At 61.4% G+C, this 13,941-nt stretch overlaps 1 protein-coding gene across 1 annotated transcript; it reads right to left on the bottom strand.

The window, feature by feature from the left end:
* Positions 1-3,572: 3,572 nt before the first annotated feature.
* Positions 3,573-13,751, bottom strand: LOC138101397 (zinc finger HIT domain-containing protein 1-like). The gene is made up of 5 exons (XM_068999201.1): positions 13,718-13,751; positions 10,304-10,474; positions 8,248-8,327; positions 6,313-6,482; positions 3,573-3,732 (listed from the first exon to the last, which is right to left on the bottom strand). The coding sequence occupies exons 1-5, from the start codon at positions 13,740-13,742 to the stop codon at positions 3,711-3,713; spliced, it is 468 nt and encodes a 155-aa protein (XP_068855302.1). The 5' UTR covers positions 13,743-13,751; the 3' UTR covers positions 3,573-3,710.
* Positions 13,752-13,941: the final 190 nt, after the last annotated feature.

Below are 13,941 nucleotides of genomic sequence, written 5' to 3'. Positions count from 1 at the left end.
CCCGCCCACAGGTAGGACACGCCCACAGGGTGGGATAAGCCCCGCCCACAGGTAGGACACGCCCTCCATGCGAGCCCCGCCCCCACCTGGCCACACCCCCCATAATTGATCTGTCCCCTCCCCAGCTCATTTGCATCTCATTATCCCCACAGCTGAAGGCGGCCTCGCCCCGCCCCCCCCGAGGGGCGGAGCCAGCGGTGATTGGCTGCCGAGGGACCCCGCCCTGCTGACGTCACAGGAGGCGGAGCCTGGGAGAGACAAGGGGGCAAAGGGGGCGGGGCCTGTCCCTTTAAGGGGCGTGGTTTGAGCGGGAGGGGGCGGGGCTTGGCTCAAAAGGGGGCGGGGCTTGATCGGGGGCGTGGTTTGATCCGGGGCGGGGCCCCCGGCAGCCAATAGGAGCCCGGCTCTCAGGGGATGTTTGTCCAATCAGAGCCCAGGGCGGCCATCTTGGCCCAGCAGCGCCAGCCAATGGCGGCGCAGCTCCGCTCTTAAAGGGCCAGCGCGCGGCGTTTGTGTTCCGGCTCGGTTTCTTCCTGGATTTTTCCCTTTTTCCCCCATTCCCGAGGCCCCGCCCCCTCCCTCCGCCCCTCCCCCACCCCCGTAGAGCCCCCAATAAATTCGATCCCAAAGATTTTGGTAGGAAAAAACGGGAATTTGGTTCAAAGGGACGCGGCAGCCGCCATATTGGGGGATGAGGCCACGGCAGCCATGTTGGGGTGGGGCTATGGCGGCCATGTTGGGATGTGGCCATGGCGGCCATCTTGGGGGCGGGGATATGGCGGCCATCTTGGGGGTGGGGATATGGTGGCCATATAGGGGGCGGGGCTATGGGCACCATCTTGGGGGCAGGGGTATGGTGGCCATATTGGGATGGGGCTACGGTGGCCATCTTGGGGGCAGAGCCATGGCTGCCATTCCGGGGGTGGGAGCATGGCCGCCATCTTGGGGAGGAGCCATGGCAGCCATCTTGGGGGTGGGAGCATGGCCGCCATCTTGGGGTGGGGCTATGGTGGCCATTGTGGGGGTGGGGCCATGGCAGCCATATTGGGATGGGGCTATGATGGCCATTGTGGGGGGGTGGGGCAATGGCGGCCATCTTGGGGGTGGGGCTATGGTGGCCATATTGGGGCGGGGCCATGGCCGCCATCTTGAGGGTGGGGCCATGGCAGCCATATTGGGCAGGGCTATGACGGCCATTGTGGGGGTGGGGCAATGGCAGCCATCTTGGGGCTGGGCTATGGTGGCAAATTTGGGCGTGGGGCCATGGCCGCCATATTGGGGTGGGGCTATGGTGGCCATTGTGGGGGTGGGGCTATGGCGGCCATCTTGGGGCTGGGCCCATGGCAGCCATCTTGGGGCTGGGGTCATGGCAGCCATCTTGGGGTGGGGCTATGGCGGCCATCTTGGGGCTGGGCCCATGGCAGCCATCTTGGGGCTGGGCCCATGGCAGCCATCTTGGGGCTGGGGTCATGGCAGCCATCTTGGGGTGGGGCTATGGTGGCCATCTTGGGGGCGGGGATATGGCGGCCATCTTGGGGGTGGGGCTATGGGCACCATCTTGGGGCACGGCTACGGTGGCCATCTTAGGGGTGGGGCCATCGTGGCCATCTTGGGGGTGGGAGCATGACAGCCATCTTGGGATCAGAGCCATGGCGGCCATCTTGAGGCGGTGCTATGGTGGCCATATTGGGGCGGGGCCATGGCCGCCATCTTGAGGGTGGGGCCATGGCAGCCATACTGGGGTGGGGCTATGATGGCCATGGGGGCGGTGGGGCTATGGCGGCCATCTTGGGGGTGGGGCTATGGGCACCATCTTGGGGCATGGTTACGGTGGCCATCTTAGGGGTGGGGCCATGGTGGCCATCTTGGGGGTGGGGCTATGGGCACCATCTTGGGGCATGGTTACGGTGGCCATCTTAGGGGTGGGGCTATGGCGGCCATCTTGGGGGTGGGGCTACGGGCACCATCTTGGAGCACGGCTACAGTGGCCATCTGAGGGGTGGGGCCACGGTGGCCATCTTGGGGGTGGGGCTATTGTGGCCATCTTAGGGGTGGGGCCATAGTGGCCATCTTGGGGGTGAGGCCATGGTGGCCATCTTGGGGGTGGGGCCATGGCAGCCATATTGGGGGTGGGGCTATGATGGCCATTGTGGGGGGGTGGGCAATGGCGGCCATCTTGGGGGTGGGGCTATGGTGGCCATATTGGGGCGGGGCCATGGCCGCCATCTTGAGGGTGGGGCCGTGGCAGCCATATTGGGGTGGGGCTATGGTTGCCATTGTGGGGGTGGGGCAATGGCAGCCATCTTGGGGCTGGGCTATGGTGGCCAATTTGGGGGTGGGGCCATGGCAGCCATCTTGGGGTGGGGCTATGGTGGCCATTGTGGCGGTGGGGCAATGGCGGCCATCTTGGGGGTGGGGCTATGGGCACCATCTTGGGGCACGGCTACGGTGGCCTTCTTAGGGGTGGGGCCATGGTGGCCATCTTGGGGGTGGGAGCATGACAGCCATCTTGGGATCAGAGCCATGGCGGCCATCTTGAGGCGGTGCTATGGTGGCCATATTGGGGCGGGGCCATGGCCGCCATCTTGAGGGTGGGGCCGTGGCAGCCATATTGGGGTGGGGCTATGATGGCCATGGGGGTGGTGGGGCTATGGCGGCCATCTTGGGGGTGGGGCTATGGGCACCATCTTGGGGCCAGGGCCATGGCAGCCATCTTGGGGGCGGGGCCATGGCAGCCATATTGGGGTGGGGCTATGATGGCCATGGGGGGGTGGGGCAATGGCAGCCATCTTGGGGCTGGGCTATGGTGGCCAATTTGGGGGTGGGGCCATGGCCGCCATCTTGGGGTGGGGCTATGGTGGCCATTGTGGCGGTGGGGCAATGGCAGCCATCTTGGGGGTGGGGCTATGGGCACCATCTTGGAGCACGGCTACAGTGGCCATCTTAGGGGTGGGGCCACGGTGGCCATCTTGGGGGTGGGAGCATGACAGCCATCTTGGGATCAGAGCCATGGCGGCCATCTTGAGGCGGTGCTATGGTGGCCATATTGGGGCGGGGCCATGGCCGCCATCTTGAGGGTGGGGCCGTGGCAGCCATATTGGGCAGGGCTATGACGGCCATTGTGGGAGTGGGGCTATGGAAGCCATCTTGGGGCTGGGCTATGGTGGCCAAGTTGGGGGTGGGGCCATGGCAGCCATACTGGGGTGGGGCTATGGTGGCCATTATGGGGGTGGGGCAATGGCGGCCATCTTGGGGCTGGGCCCATGGCAGCCATCTTGGGGCTGGGCCCATGGCAGCCATCTTGGGGCTGGGGTCATGGCAGTCATATTGGGGTGGGGTTATGGTGGCCATTGTGGCGGTGGGGCAATGGCGGCCATCTTGGGGCTGGGCCCATGGCAGCCATCTTGGGGCTGGGGTCATGGCAGCCATATTGGGGTGGGGTTATGGTGGCCATTGTGGGGGTGGGGCAATGGCGGCCATCTTGGGGCTGGGCCCATGGCAGCCATCTTGGGGCTGGGGCTATGGTGGCCATCTTGGGGGTGGGGATATGGCGGCCATATAGGGGGCGGGGCTATGGCGGCCATCTTGGGGGCGGGGCCATGGCCACCATCGTGGGGTGGGGTCACAACAGGGCGTGGCCATTTTGGGGTGGAATCACGACAACAACGGCATTGTGGGCGTGGTCACGGCAGCCATGATGGGGGGAGGGGTCACACCGTCCACTTCAGGCACCTGCGAGGGAGGGTGGGGGGGGTCAGCGGGGTGTGACCCCACCCCCCAAGGAACGGGGTGGTCCCAGTGGCCGCTCTCACCCCTCTCAGCACCCCTTCCCTGGGGTTTCCCCATCTTTTCCCTTTTTCCACCTTTTTTACCCATTTTTTCCCATTTTTTTCCCATTTTCCCAAGTTTTTCCCATTTTCCCCATTTTTTCCTGCACTTTTTCGCATTTCCCCATTTTTCCCCATTTTTTCCTGCACTTTTTCCCAGTTTTCCTATTTATCTTGCCTTTTTCCTACTTCCCCCATTTTTTTCCATTTTCCCCATTTTTTCCCGTTTTCCCCATTTTTTCCTATTTGTTCCTGCACTTCTTTCCCTTTCCCCCGTTTTTTCCCATTTTTTTCCACTTTCCCCATTTTTCTCCATTTTTCCTGCCTTTTTTCCTATTTTTCTCTTTTTCCCCATTTTTTCCCCATTTCCCCCCATTTTTTCCCATTTATTCTGCAATTTTTCTATTTTCCCCCTTTTTCCCCATTTTTTCCTGCCTTTTTTCCTATTTTCCCCTTCTTTTCCCCCTTTTTCCCCATTTCCCCCCATTTTTGCCCATTTCCCCCCATTTTTTCCCATTTTCTCAGTTTTTTCCCTGTTACACTTACCTTTTTTCCTACTTTCCCCATTTTTTACAATTTTTCCCCATTTTTTCCCTTTTTTCCCCCACTTTTTCTCATTTTCCTCTTTTTTCCTGCATTTTTTTCCTATTTTCTGCATTTTTTTCCATTTTCCCCATTTTTGCCCCATTTTTGCCCATTTTTCTCTGTTTTTTCTCGCTTTCCCCCCATTTTTCTCCTGGGTTTTCCCCCGATTTTTCCCCCCCATTTTTTCCCGTTTTCGCCTCATTTTTCCCTGTTTTTTCCCCATTTTTTCCCATTTCCCCCGTTTTTCCCCGTTTTTCCCCATTTTCCCCCATTTTTCCCATTTATTCTGCATTTTTTTCAATTATCCCCATTTTTTTCCTGCCTTTTTTTCCATTTCCCCCGTTTTTTCCCATTTTCCTTATTTTTTTCCCCTTTCCCCCATTTTTCCCATTTCCCCCATTTTCCCCCCATTTATTCTGAATTTTTATCAATTTTCACTGTTTTTTCCGCTTTTTTTCCTATTTTCTGTGTTTTTCCCATTTCTCCCCTTTTATTTCCATTTTCCCCATTTTTTTCTGAATGTTTTCCTATTTTCTGCATTTTTTCCCATTTTCTCCATTTTTTCTGCATTTTTTCCATTTTCCCCATTTTTTCTCATCTTCCCTCCATTTTTCTCCTGGTTTTTCCCCCCCATTCTCCCCTTTTTTCTGCCATTTTCCCCCATTTTTTCCCCTATTTTTTGCCCGTTTTTTTCCCCGTTTTTCCCCCCGTTTTTCCCCATTTTCCCCCATTTTTCCCCATTTTTTGCCCGTTTTTCCCCGTTTTTCTCCATTTTCCCCCATTTTTCCCCATTTTTCCCCATTTTTGCCCGTTTTCCCCCGTTTTTGCCCCGTTCCGTACCTGCTGCCCTGCTGGGTGCCCAGGCAGGGGGTGCAGCCGTCCCTGACCCCGCAGGTGACGCAGGGTCCCACAGAACCCCTTCCTCTCCATTTTCCCCGTTTTTTTCCCTGTTTTTCCCCATTTTCCCCCCATTTTTGCCCATTTTCCCCCCGTTTTTGCCCGTTTTCCCCATTTTTTGCCTGTTTTTCCCTGTTTTGCCCCCATTTTTGCCCGTTTTTCCCCATTTTTTGCCTGTTTTTCCCCATTTTTTCCCCGTTTTTCCCTATTTTTCGCCCGTTTTTTTCCCTGTTTTTCGCCCGTTTTCCCCCGTTTTTGCCCCGTTCCGTACCTGCTGCCCTGCTGGGTGCCCAGGCAGGGGGTGCAGCCGTCCCTGGCCCCGCAGGTGATGCAGGAATGGCCCCGATCCCACAGAACCCATTCCTCTCCATTTTCCCCATTTTTTTCCCCGTTTTTCCCCCGTTTTTTGCCTGTTTTCCCCCGTTTTTGCCCCGTTCCGTACCTGCTGCCCTGCTGGGTGCCCAGGCAGCGGGTGCAGCCGTCCCTGGCCCCGCAGGTGACGCAGGGTCCTACAGAACCCCTTCCTCTCCATTTTGCCCGTTTTTTCCCGTTTTTTCCCCATTTTTTCCCGTTTTTCCCATTTTTCCCCGTTTTTCCCCATTTTTTGCCCGTTTTCCCCCGGTTTTGCCCCGTTCCGTACCTGGTGCCCTGCTGGGTGCCCAGGCAGCGGGTGCAGCAGTACCTGGCCCCGCAGGTGACGCAGGGTCCTACAGAACCCATTCCTCTCCATTTTCCCCATTTTTTTCCCCATTTTTCCCCGTTTTTCGCCCGTTTTCTCCCGTTTTTGCCCCGTTCCGTACCTGGTGTCCTGCTGGGTGCCCAGGCAGGGGGTGCAGCCGTCCCTGGCCCCGCAGGTGACGCAGGAATGGCCCCGATCCCACAGAACCCCTTCCTCTCCATTTTTTGCCCGTTTTTTTCCCCGTTTTTCCCCGTTTTTTTCCCCGTTTTCCCCGTTTTTCCCCGTTTTTTGCCCGTTTTCCCCCGTTTTTGCCCCGTTCCGTACCTGGTGTCCTGGTGGGTGCCCAGGCAGCGGGTGCAGCAGTACCTGGCCCCGCAGGTGACGCAGGTGTAGCCCGAGGGGAAGCCGCAGACGGCGCAGAAGTGGCGCTGCGGCAGCCGGGACGGGGCCGCGCCGGCCGAGACGTAGTTGGGGCCCTCGGCCGCGCTCAGGTTCTGCAGGATTTGGGGTTCCGGGGTTCAGGGGCACGGATCCGGCCCCAAAAGCCCAGAATTCAGCCCCAAAACTGACCCCAAATCCAGCCCAAAATCTAACCCCAAATCCAGCCCCAAATCCAGCTCAAAATCTGACCCCAAATCCAGCCCCAAATCCAGTGCAAAACCCAGAATTCAGCCCCAAAATCTGGCCCCAAATCCACCTGAAAAGCCAGAATTCAGCCCCAAAACTGACCCCAAATCCAGTCCAAAATATAACCCCAAATCCAGCCCCAAATCCAGCGCAAAACCCAGAATTCAGTCCCAAATCTGACCCCAAATCCAGCCCAAAATCTAACCCCAAATCCAGCTCAAAGTCCAGAATTCAGCCCTAAATCCGGCCCCAAATCCAGCCCAAAATGCAAAATCCGACCCCAAATCCAGCCCCAAATCCAGCCCAAAGTCCAGAATTCAGCCCCAAATCCGGCCCCAAATCCACCTCAAAATGCAAAATCCAGCCCCAAATCCAGCCCAAAGTCCAGAATTCAGCCCCAAATCCACCTCAAAATGCAAAATCCGGCCCCAAATCCAGCCCAAAATCCAACCCCAAATCCATCTCAAAATCCATCCCAAAGTCCAGAATTCAACCCCAAATCTAGCTCAAAACCCAGAATTCAGCCCCAAATCTGACCCCAAATTCAGCCCCAAAATCCAACTCCAAGTCCAGAATTCAGCCCCAAATCCGGCCCCAAATCCACCTCAAAATGCAAAATCCAACCCAAAATCCAACCCCAAATCCAACCCAAAGTCCCCAAATCCAGCCCCAAATGCAAAATCCAGCCCCAAATCCAGCCCCAAAATCCAACTCAAAGTCCAGAATTCAGCCCCAAATCCACCTCAAAATGCAAAATCCAGCCCCAAATCCAGCTCAAAACCCAGAATTCAGCCCCAAATCTGACCCCAAATTCAGCCCCAAAATCCAACTCCAAGTCCAGAATTCAGCCCCAAATCCACCTCAAAATGCAAAATCCAGCTCCAAATCCGGCCCCAAAATCAAAGTTCCCCTCAAATTCCCTCCCAAACCCCAAACTCCCCCAAATTCTCCCCCCCAGGAACCCCAAAATCCCAAATCCCTCCAAATCCTCCCCAAATTTTCCCCCAGGAACCCCCCAAAACCCCCAAATCCCCCAAATTCTCTCCCCAAACCTGAACCCCCCCAAATTTCCCCCCAGGACCCACTAAAATCCCAAATTCCCCTCCCAAATCCCCCCCAACCCCCAAATTTCCTCCCCAAACCCCCAAATCCCCTCCAAATTCCCTCCCAGGACCCCCCAAAACCCCAAATTCCCCCCCAAATTCTCCTCCCAAACCCAAACCCCCCCCCCCCAAAATTTCCCCCAGGACCCCCCACCCCCCAAATTCCCCCCAAATTTTCCCCCCCAAATCCCAAAATCCCCTCCAATTTCCCCCCAGGATCCCGCCAAAACCCCAAATTCCCCCCCAAATTCTCCCCCCCGGAACCCAAAATCCCCCCAAATCCCCCCCAGGACCCTCCAAAACCCCAAATTTCCCCAAAAATCCGCCCCTAAACCCCAAATCCTCCCAAAATTTCCCTCCAGGACCCTCCTAAAACCCCAAAATCCCCTCCAAATTCTCCCCCAGGACCCCCCCAAAACCCCAAATTGCCCCCAAATTCTCCCCCCCAATACCCGAAATGCCCCCAAATCCCCCCCAGGACCCCCCAAATCCCCCCCAGGACCCCCCAAATTCCCCCCCCCGGCCCCACCTGCTCCTCCAGCAGCGCCTGGAAGTTTTTCCGGAAGCGAACCTTGAAGTGATCCCCGCGCGTCTTCTTCTTCTTCTTCCCTGGGACCCCCCCAGAGTCACCGGGGGGACCCCAAAACCGACCCCCACCACCCTGGGACCCCCCCCAGAGTCACCGGGGGGACCCCAAAACCGACCCCCACCACCCTGGGACCCCCGGGGGGACCCCAAAACCGACCCCCCTGACCTTGGGACCCCCAGAACCCCCCCAGAACCCCCAAATCCCCCATTCCCGATCCCCAGGACCCCCAGAACCCCCAAATCCCCCATTCCTGATCCCCCAGAACCCCCAAATCCCCCATTCCCGATCCCCAGGACCCCCCAAATCCCCCATTCCCGACCCCCCAGAGCCCCGGTTCCGGTCTCGGCGGTGTCGCTGAAGTGCGGGAGGCTCTGAGACCCCCGGGACCCCCCAAATCCCCCATTCCCGATCCCCAGGACCCCCCCAAATCCCCCATTCCCGATCCCCAGAACCCCCCCAAATCCCCCATTCCCGATCCCCAGAACCCCCAGGACCCCCCAAATCCCCCATTCCCGATCCCCAGAACCCCCAGGACCCCCCAAATCCCCCATTCCCGATCCCCCAGGACCCCCCAAATCCCCCATTCCCGATCCTCAGGACGACCCCCAGGACCCCCAAATCCCCCATTCCTGATCCCCAGAACCCCCAGGACCCCCCAAATCCCCCATTCCCGATCTCCAGAACCCCCAAATCCCCCATTCCCGATCCCCAGAACCCCCAGGACACCCCAAATCCCCCATTCCCGACACCCCAGGACCCCCCAAATCCCCCATTCCCGACCCCCCAGGACCCCCAGGACCCCCCAAATCCCCCATTCCCGATCCCCCCGAACCCCCAGAGCCCCGGTTCCGGTCTCGGCGGTGTCGCTGAAGTGCGGGAGGCTCTGAGACCCCCGGGACCCCCCAAATCCCCCATTCCCGACCCCCAGGACCGCCAGAACCCCCAAATCCCCCATTCCCAATCCCCAGAACCCCCAAAAATCCCCCCAAATTCCCCATTCCTGATCCCCAGAACCCCCAGGACCCCCCAAATCCCCCATTCCCGATCCCCAGGACCCCCCAAATCCCCCATTCCTGATCCCCAGAACCCCCAGGACTCCCCAAATCCCCCATTCCCGATCCCCAGAACCCCCAGGACCCCCCAAATCCCCCATTCCCGATCCCCCCGAACCCCCAGAGCCCCGGTTCCGGTCTCGGCGGTGTCGCTGAAGCACGGGAGGCTCTGAGACCCCCGGGACCCCCCAAATCCCCCATTCCTGATCCCCAGAACCCCCCCAAATCCCCCATTCCCGATCCCCAGGACCCCCAAATCCCCCATTCCCGATCCCCCGAACCCCCAGGACCCCCCAAATCCCCCATTCCCGACCCCCCGGACCCCCAGAGCCCCGTACTGGTCTCGGCGGTGTCGCTGAAGTGCGGGAGGCTCTGAGACCCCCGGGACCCCCCAAATCCCCCATTCCCGATCCCCAGAACCCCCAAATCCCCCATTCCCGATCCCCCAGGACCCCCAAATCCCCCATTCCCGACCCCCAGGACCCCCAGAACCCCCAAATCCCCCATTCCCGATCCCCAGAACCCTCAAAAATCCCCCCAAATTCCCAATTCCTGATCCCCAGAACCCCCAGGACCCCCCAAATCCCCCATTCCCGATCCCCAGGACCCCCCAAATCCCCCATTCCCGACCCCCAGGACCCCCCAAATCCCCCATTCCCGATCCCCAGAACCCCCAGGACCCCCCAAATCCCCCATTCCCGACCCCCAGGACCCCCCAAATCCCCCATTCCCGACCCCCAGGACCCCCCAGGACCCCCCAAATCCCCCATTCCCGACCCCCCGGACCCCCAGAGCCCCGGTACCGGTCTCGGCGGTGTCGCTGAAGTGCGGGAGGCTCTGAGACCCCCGGGACCCCCCAAATCCCCCATTCCCGACCCCCAGGACCCCCCAGGACCCCCCAAATCCCCCATTCCCGACCCCCCGGACCCCCAGAGCCCCCGTACCGGTCTCGGCGGTGTCGCTGAAGTGCGGTAGCCGCTTCCCGGGCCGGGGTAGCCCCGCCTGGGGGTCGTCGCCGAAGTTGTCGTTCTCCAGCGCCTCGAGCTGCCGGTGCAGCCGCCGCTGCCGCGTGGCCCCGTCCAGGACCCTCCGAGGAGCCCCCTCGGGCACCCGGGCTGGCCACGGGGCGAGGGCGAGTCAGGGGGACCCCCCAAAAAACCCGGGGATCGCCCCAAGGAGCGGCGACCCCCAAAAATCCCGGCCGGTGCCGATCGACCCCGTCCGGAGGCTCTGAAGGGTCCCGAGGGGTGGGGAGGGGGCGTTGAGACCCCTGGGGAGCCCCTCAGGAATGGGGGAAGTCCCCCCAAAAACCGGGGACCCCCAAAAAACTCGGGGACCCCCCATGGGAACCCCCTAAAAAGAACCGGCGACCCCAAAAATCGGGACCCTCCCGGTGCCGATTGACCCCATCCGGGAGGCTCTGAGGGGTCCCGAGGGGTGGGGAGGGGGCGTTGAGACCCCCGGGGAGCCCCTCAGGAATGGGGGAACCCCCCCAAAAACCGGGGATCCCCAAAAAAATCGGGGACCCCCCATGGGAACCCCCTAAAAAGAACCTGTGACCCCCAAAAATCCCGGCCGGTGCTGATTGACCCCATCTGGAGGCTCCGAGGGGTCCCTTGGGGTGGGGAGGGGGCATTGAGACCCCCGGGGAGCCCCTCAGGAATGGGGGAAACCCCCCAAAAACGGGGGATCCCCCAAAAAAATCGGGGACCCCCCATGGGAACCCCCTAAAAAGAACCGGTGACCCCCAAAAATCCCGGCCGGTGCTGATCGACCCCGTCTGGAGGCTCCGAGGGGTCCCGAGGGGTGGGGAGGGGGCGTTGAGACCCCCGGGGAGCCCCTCAGGAATGGGGGAACCCCCCCAAAAACCGGGGATCCCCCAAAAACCGGGGACCCTCCCGGAGCCCCATCCAGGACCTGCCCCCACCCCCCAGAGACCCCCAGGACCCCCCGGGACTCCCCAAAATGGGCACTGAGACCCCTCAGGACCCCCCAAATCGACCCCGGGACCCCCCAAAATGGGCACTGAGACCCCTCAGGACCCCCCAAATCGACCCCGGGACCCCCAAAATGGGCACTGAGACCCCTCAGGACCCTCCGGGAGTCCCCAAAATGGGCCCTGAGACCCCTCAGGGCCCCACAGGACCCCCAAAATCGACCCCAGGACCCCCCAAAATGGGCCCTGAGACCCCTCAGGGGCCCCCAGGACGCCCCAAAATGGGCACTGAGACCCCTCAGGACGCCCTGGGACCCCCAAATTGACCCCGGGACCCCCCAAAAAGGGCACTGAGACCCCTCAGGACTCACCAGGACCCCCACAATCGACCCCAGGACCCCCCAAAATGGGCCCTGAGACCCCTCAGGACCCTCCGGGACTCCCCAAAATGGGCACTGAGACCCCTCAGAACCCCCCAAATCGACCCCGGGACCCCCCAAAATGGGCACCGAGACCCCTCTGGACCCCCCAAATGGGCACCGAGACCGGTCAGAACCCCCCGGGACCCCCCAAAATGGGCCCTGAGACCCCTCAGGACCCCCCAGATTGACCCCGGGACCCCCCAAAATGGGCCCTGAGACCCCTCAGGACCCCCCAAATCGACCCCGGGACCCCCCAAAATGGGCACTGAGACCCCTCTGGACCCCCCAAATGGGCACCGAGACCGGTCAGAACCCCCCGGGACCCCCCAAAAAGGGCCCTGAGACCCCTCAGGACCCTCCGGGACCCCCCAAAATGAGCACTGAGACCCCTCAGGACCCCCCAAATTGACCCCGGGACCCCCCAAAATGGGCCCTGAGACCCCTCAGGACCCTCCGGGACTCCCCAAAATGAGCACTGAGACCCCTCAGGACCCCCCAAATTGACCCCGGGACCCCCCAAAATGGGCCCTGAGACCCCTCAGGACCCTCCGGGACTCCCCAAAATGGGCACTGAGACCCCTCAGGACCCCCCAAATCGACCCCGGGACTCCCCAAAATGGGCACTGAGACCCCTCAGGACCCCCCAAATCGACCCCGGGACGCCCCAAAATGGGCCCTGAGACCCCTCAGGACCCCCCAAATCGACCCCGGGACGCCCCAAAATGGGCACTGAGACCCCTCAGGACCCCCCAAATCGACCCCGGGACCCCCCAAAATGGGCACTGAGACCCCTCTGGACCCCCCAAATGGGCACCGAGACCGGTCAGAACCCCCCGGGACCCCCCAAAATGGGCCCTGAGACCCCTCAGGACCCTCCGGGACCCCCCAAAATGAGCACTGAGACCCCTCAGGACCCCCCAAATTGACCCCGGGACCCCCCAAAATGGGCCCTGAGACCCCTCAGGGCCCCCCGGGACCCCCAAAATGGGCACTGAGACCCCTCAGGACCCCCCAAATCGACCCCGGGACTCCCAAAATGGGCACCGAGACCCCTCAGGACTCCCCGGGACCCCCAAAATGGGCACTGAGACCCCTCAGGACCCCCCAAATCGACCCCGGGACTCCCAAAATGGGCACTGAGACCCCTCAGGACCCCCCGGGACCCCCAAAATGGGCACCGAGACCCCTCAGGAGCCCCCAAATCGACCGCGGGACCCCCTAAAAAGGGCACTGGGACCCCCCAAAATGGGCACTGAGACCCCTCAGGACCCCCCAAATCGACCCCGGGACTCCCAAAATGGGCACCGAGACCCCTCAGGACTCCCCGGGACCCCCAAAATGGGCACTGAGACCCCTCAGGACCCCCCAAATCGACCCCGGGACTCCCAAAATGGGCACTGAGACCCCTCAGGACCCCCCGGGACCCCCAAAATGGGCACCGAGACCCCTCAGGAGCCCCCAAAGCGACCCCAGGACCCCTCAAAAAGGGCACTGGGACCCCCAAAAAGGGCCCTGAGACCCCTCAGGACCCCCCAAATCGACCCCGGGACTCCCCAAAATGGGCACCGAGACCCTTCAGGACCCCCAAAATGGGCACCGAGACCGGTCAGGACCCCCCGGGACCCCCCAAAAGGGGCACTGAGACCCCTCAGGACCCCCCAAATCGACCCCGGGACTCCCAAAATGGGCACCGAGACCCCTCAGGACTCCCCGGGACCCCCCAAACCGACCCCGGCACCCCAGAGGACCCTTCAGAACCCCCCCAACAGACCCCAGCACCCCTCAGAACCCCCCCGGGACCCCTCAAAGCCACACCGGGAGGCCCCAAAAGGGGCTCGGGACCCCCCGGCACCCCCAAACCGGGAACCCTCCGGCACCCCAGGACTCTCCCGGGACACCGGGACCGCAGAACCCCCTCAGAACCCCCGGGGACCTCCCCGAACCGTCCCCGGGACCCCCCCAAAAGAACCCCGGGACCCCTCTCGCCCCTCTCCCCTCACCCGACGTCTTCTTCTCCCCCATCATGAGGCGACTTCCGGCCGCGCGCGCGCCACTTCCGCCCTCACTGGCGCCACTTCCGCCCTCACCCGTGGCCGCCATCTTGAGCGCGGCGCCAAGCCCCGCCCCTTCCGCCCGCCGCCATCTTGAGTGTGGCTCCCCCCTCACGAAGCCACGCCCCTTTTTGGTTTTTTTAAACTCCTGGCAACGTGGCACCCCGGCCCTG

The sequence above is a fragment of the Aphelocoma coerulescens genome, unplaced genomic scaffold (genome assembly GCF_041296385.1).
Source record: "Aphelocoma coerulescens isolate FSJ_1873_10779 unplaced genomic scaffold, UR_Acoe_1.0 HiC_scaffold_280, whole genome shotgun sequence".
NCBI lineage: Eukaryota > Metazoa > Chordata > Aves > Passeriformes > Corvidae > Aphelocoma > Aphelocoma coerulescens.
This window is presented reverse-complemented; position numbering and strand designations above follow the sequence as displayed.

What these genes read in the sequence shown, in the direction of transcription:
- LOC138101397 (XM_068999201.1), bottom strand. Translation starts at nt 13,742, where the DNA reads ATGATGGGGGAGAAGAAGACGTCGG. An exon ending in CAGCGACACCGCCGAGACCG is followed by an intron (nt 8,328 to 10,303) that starts GTACGGGGGCTC and finishes GGGGGGTCCCAG; the next exon opens with GGAAGAAGAAGAAGAAGACG. An exon ending in GGCACCCACCAGGACACCAG is followed by an intron (nt 3,733 to 6,312) that starts GTACGGAACGGG and finishes CCTCCCTCGCAG; the next exon opens with GTGCCTGAAGTGGACGGTGT.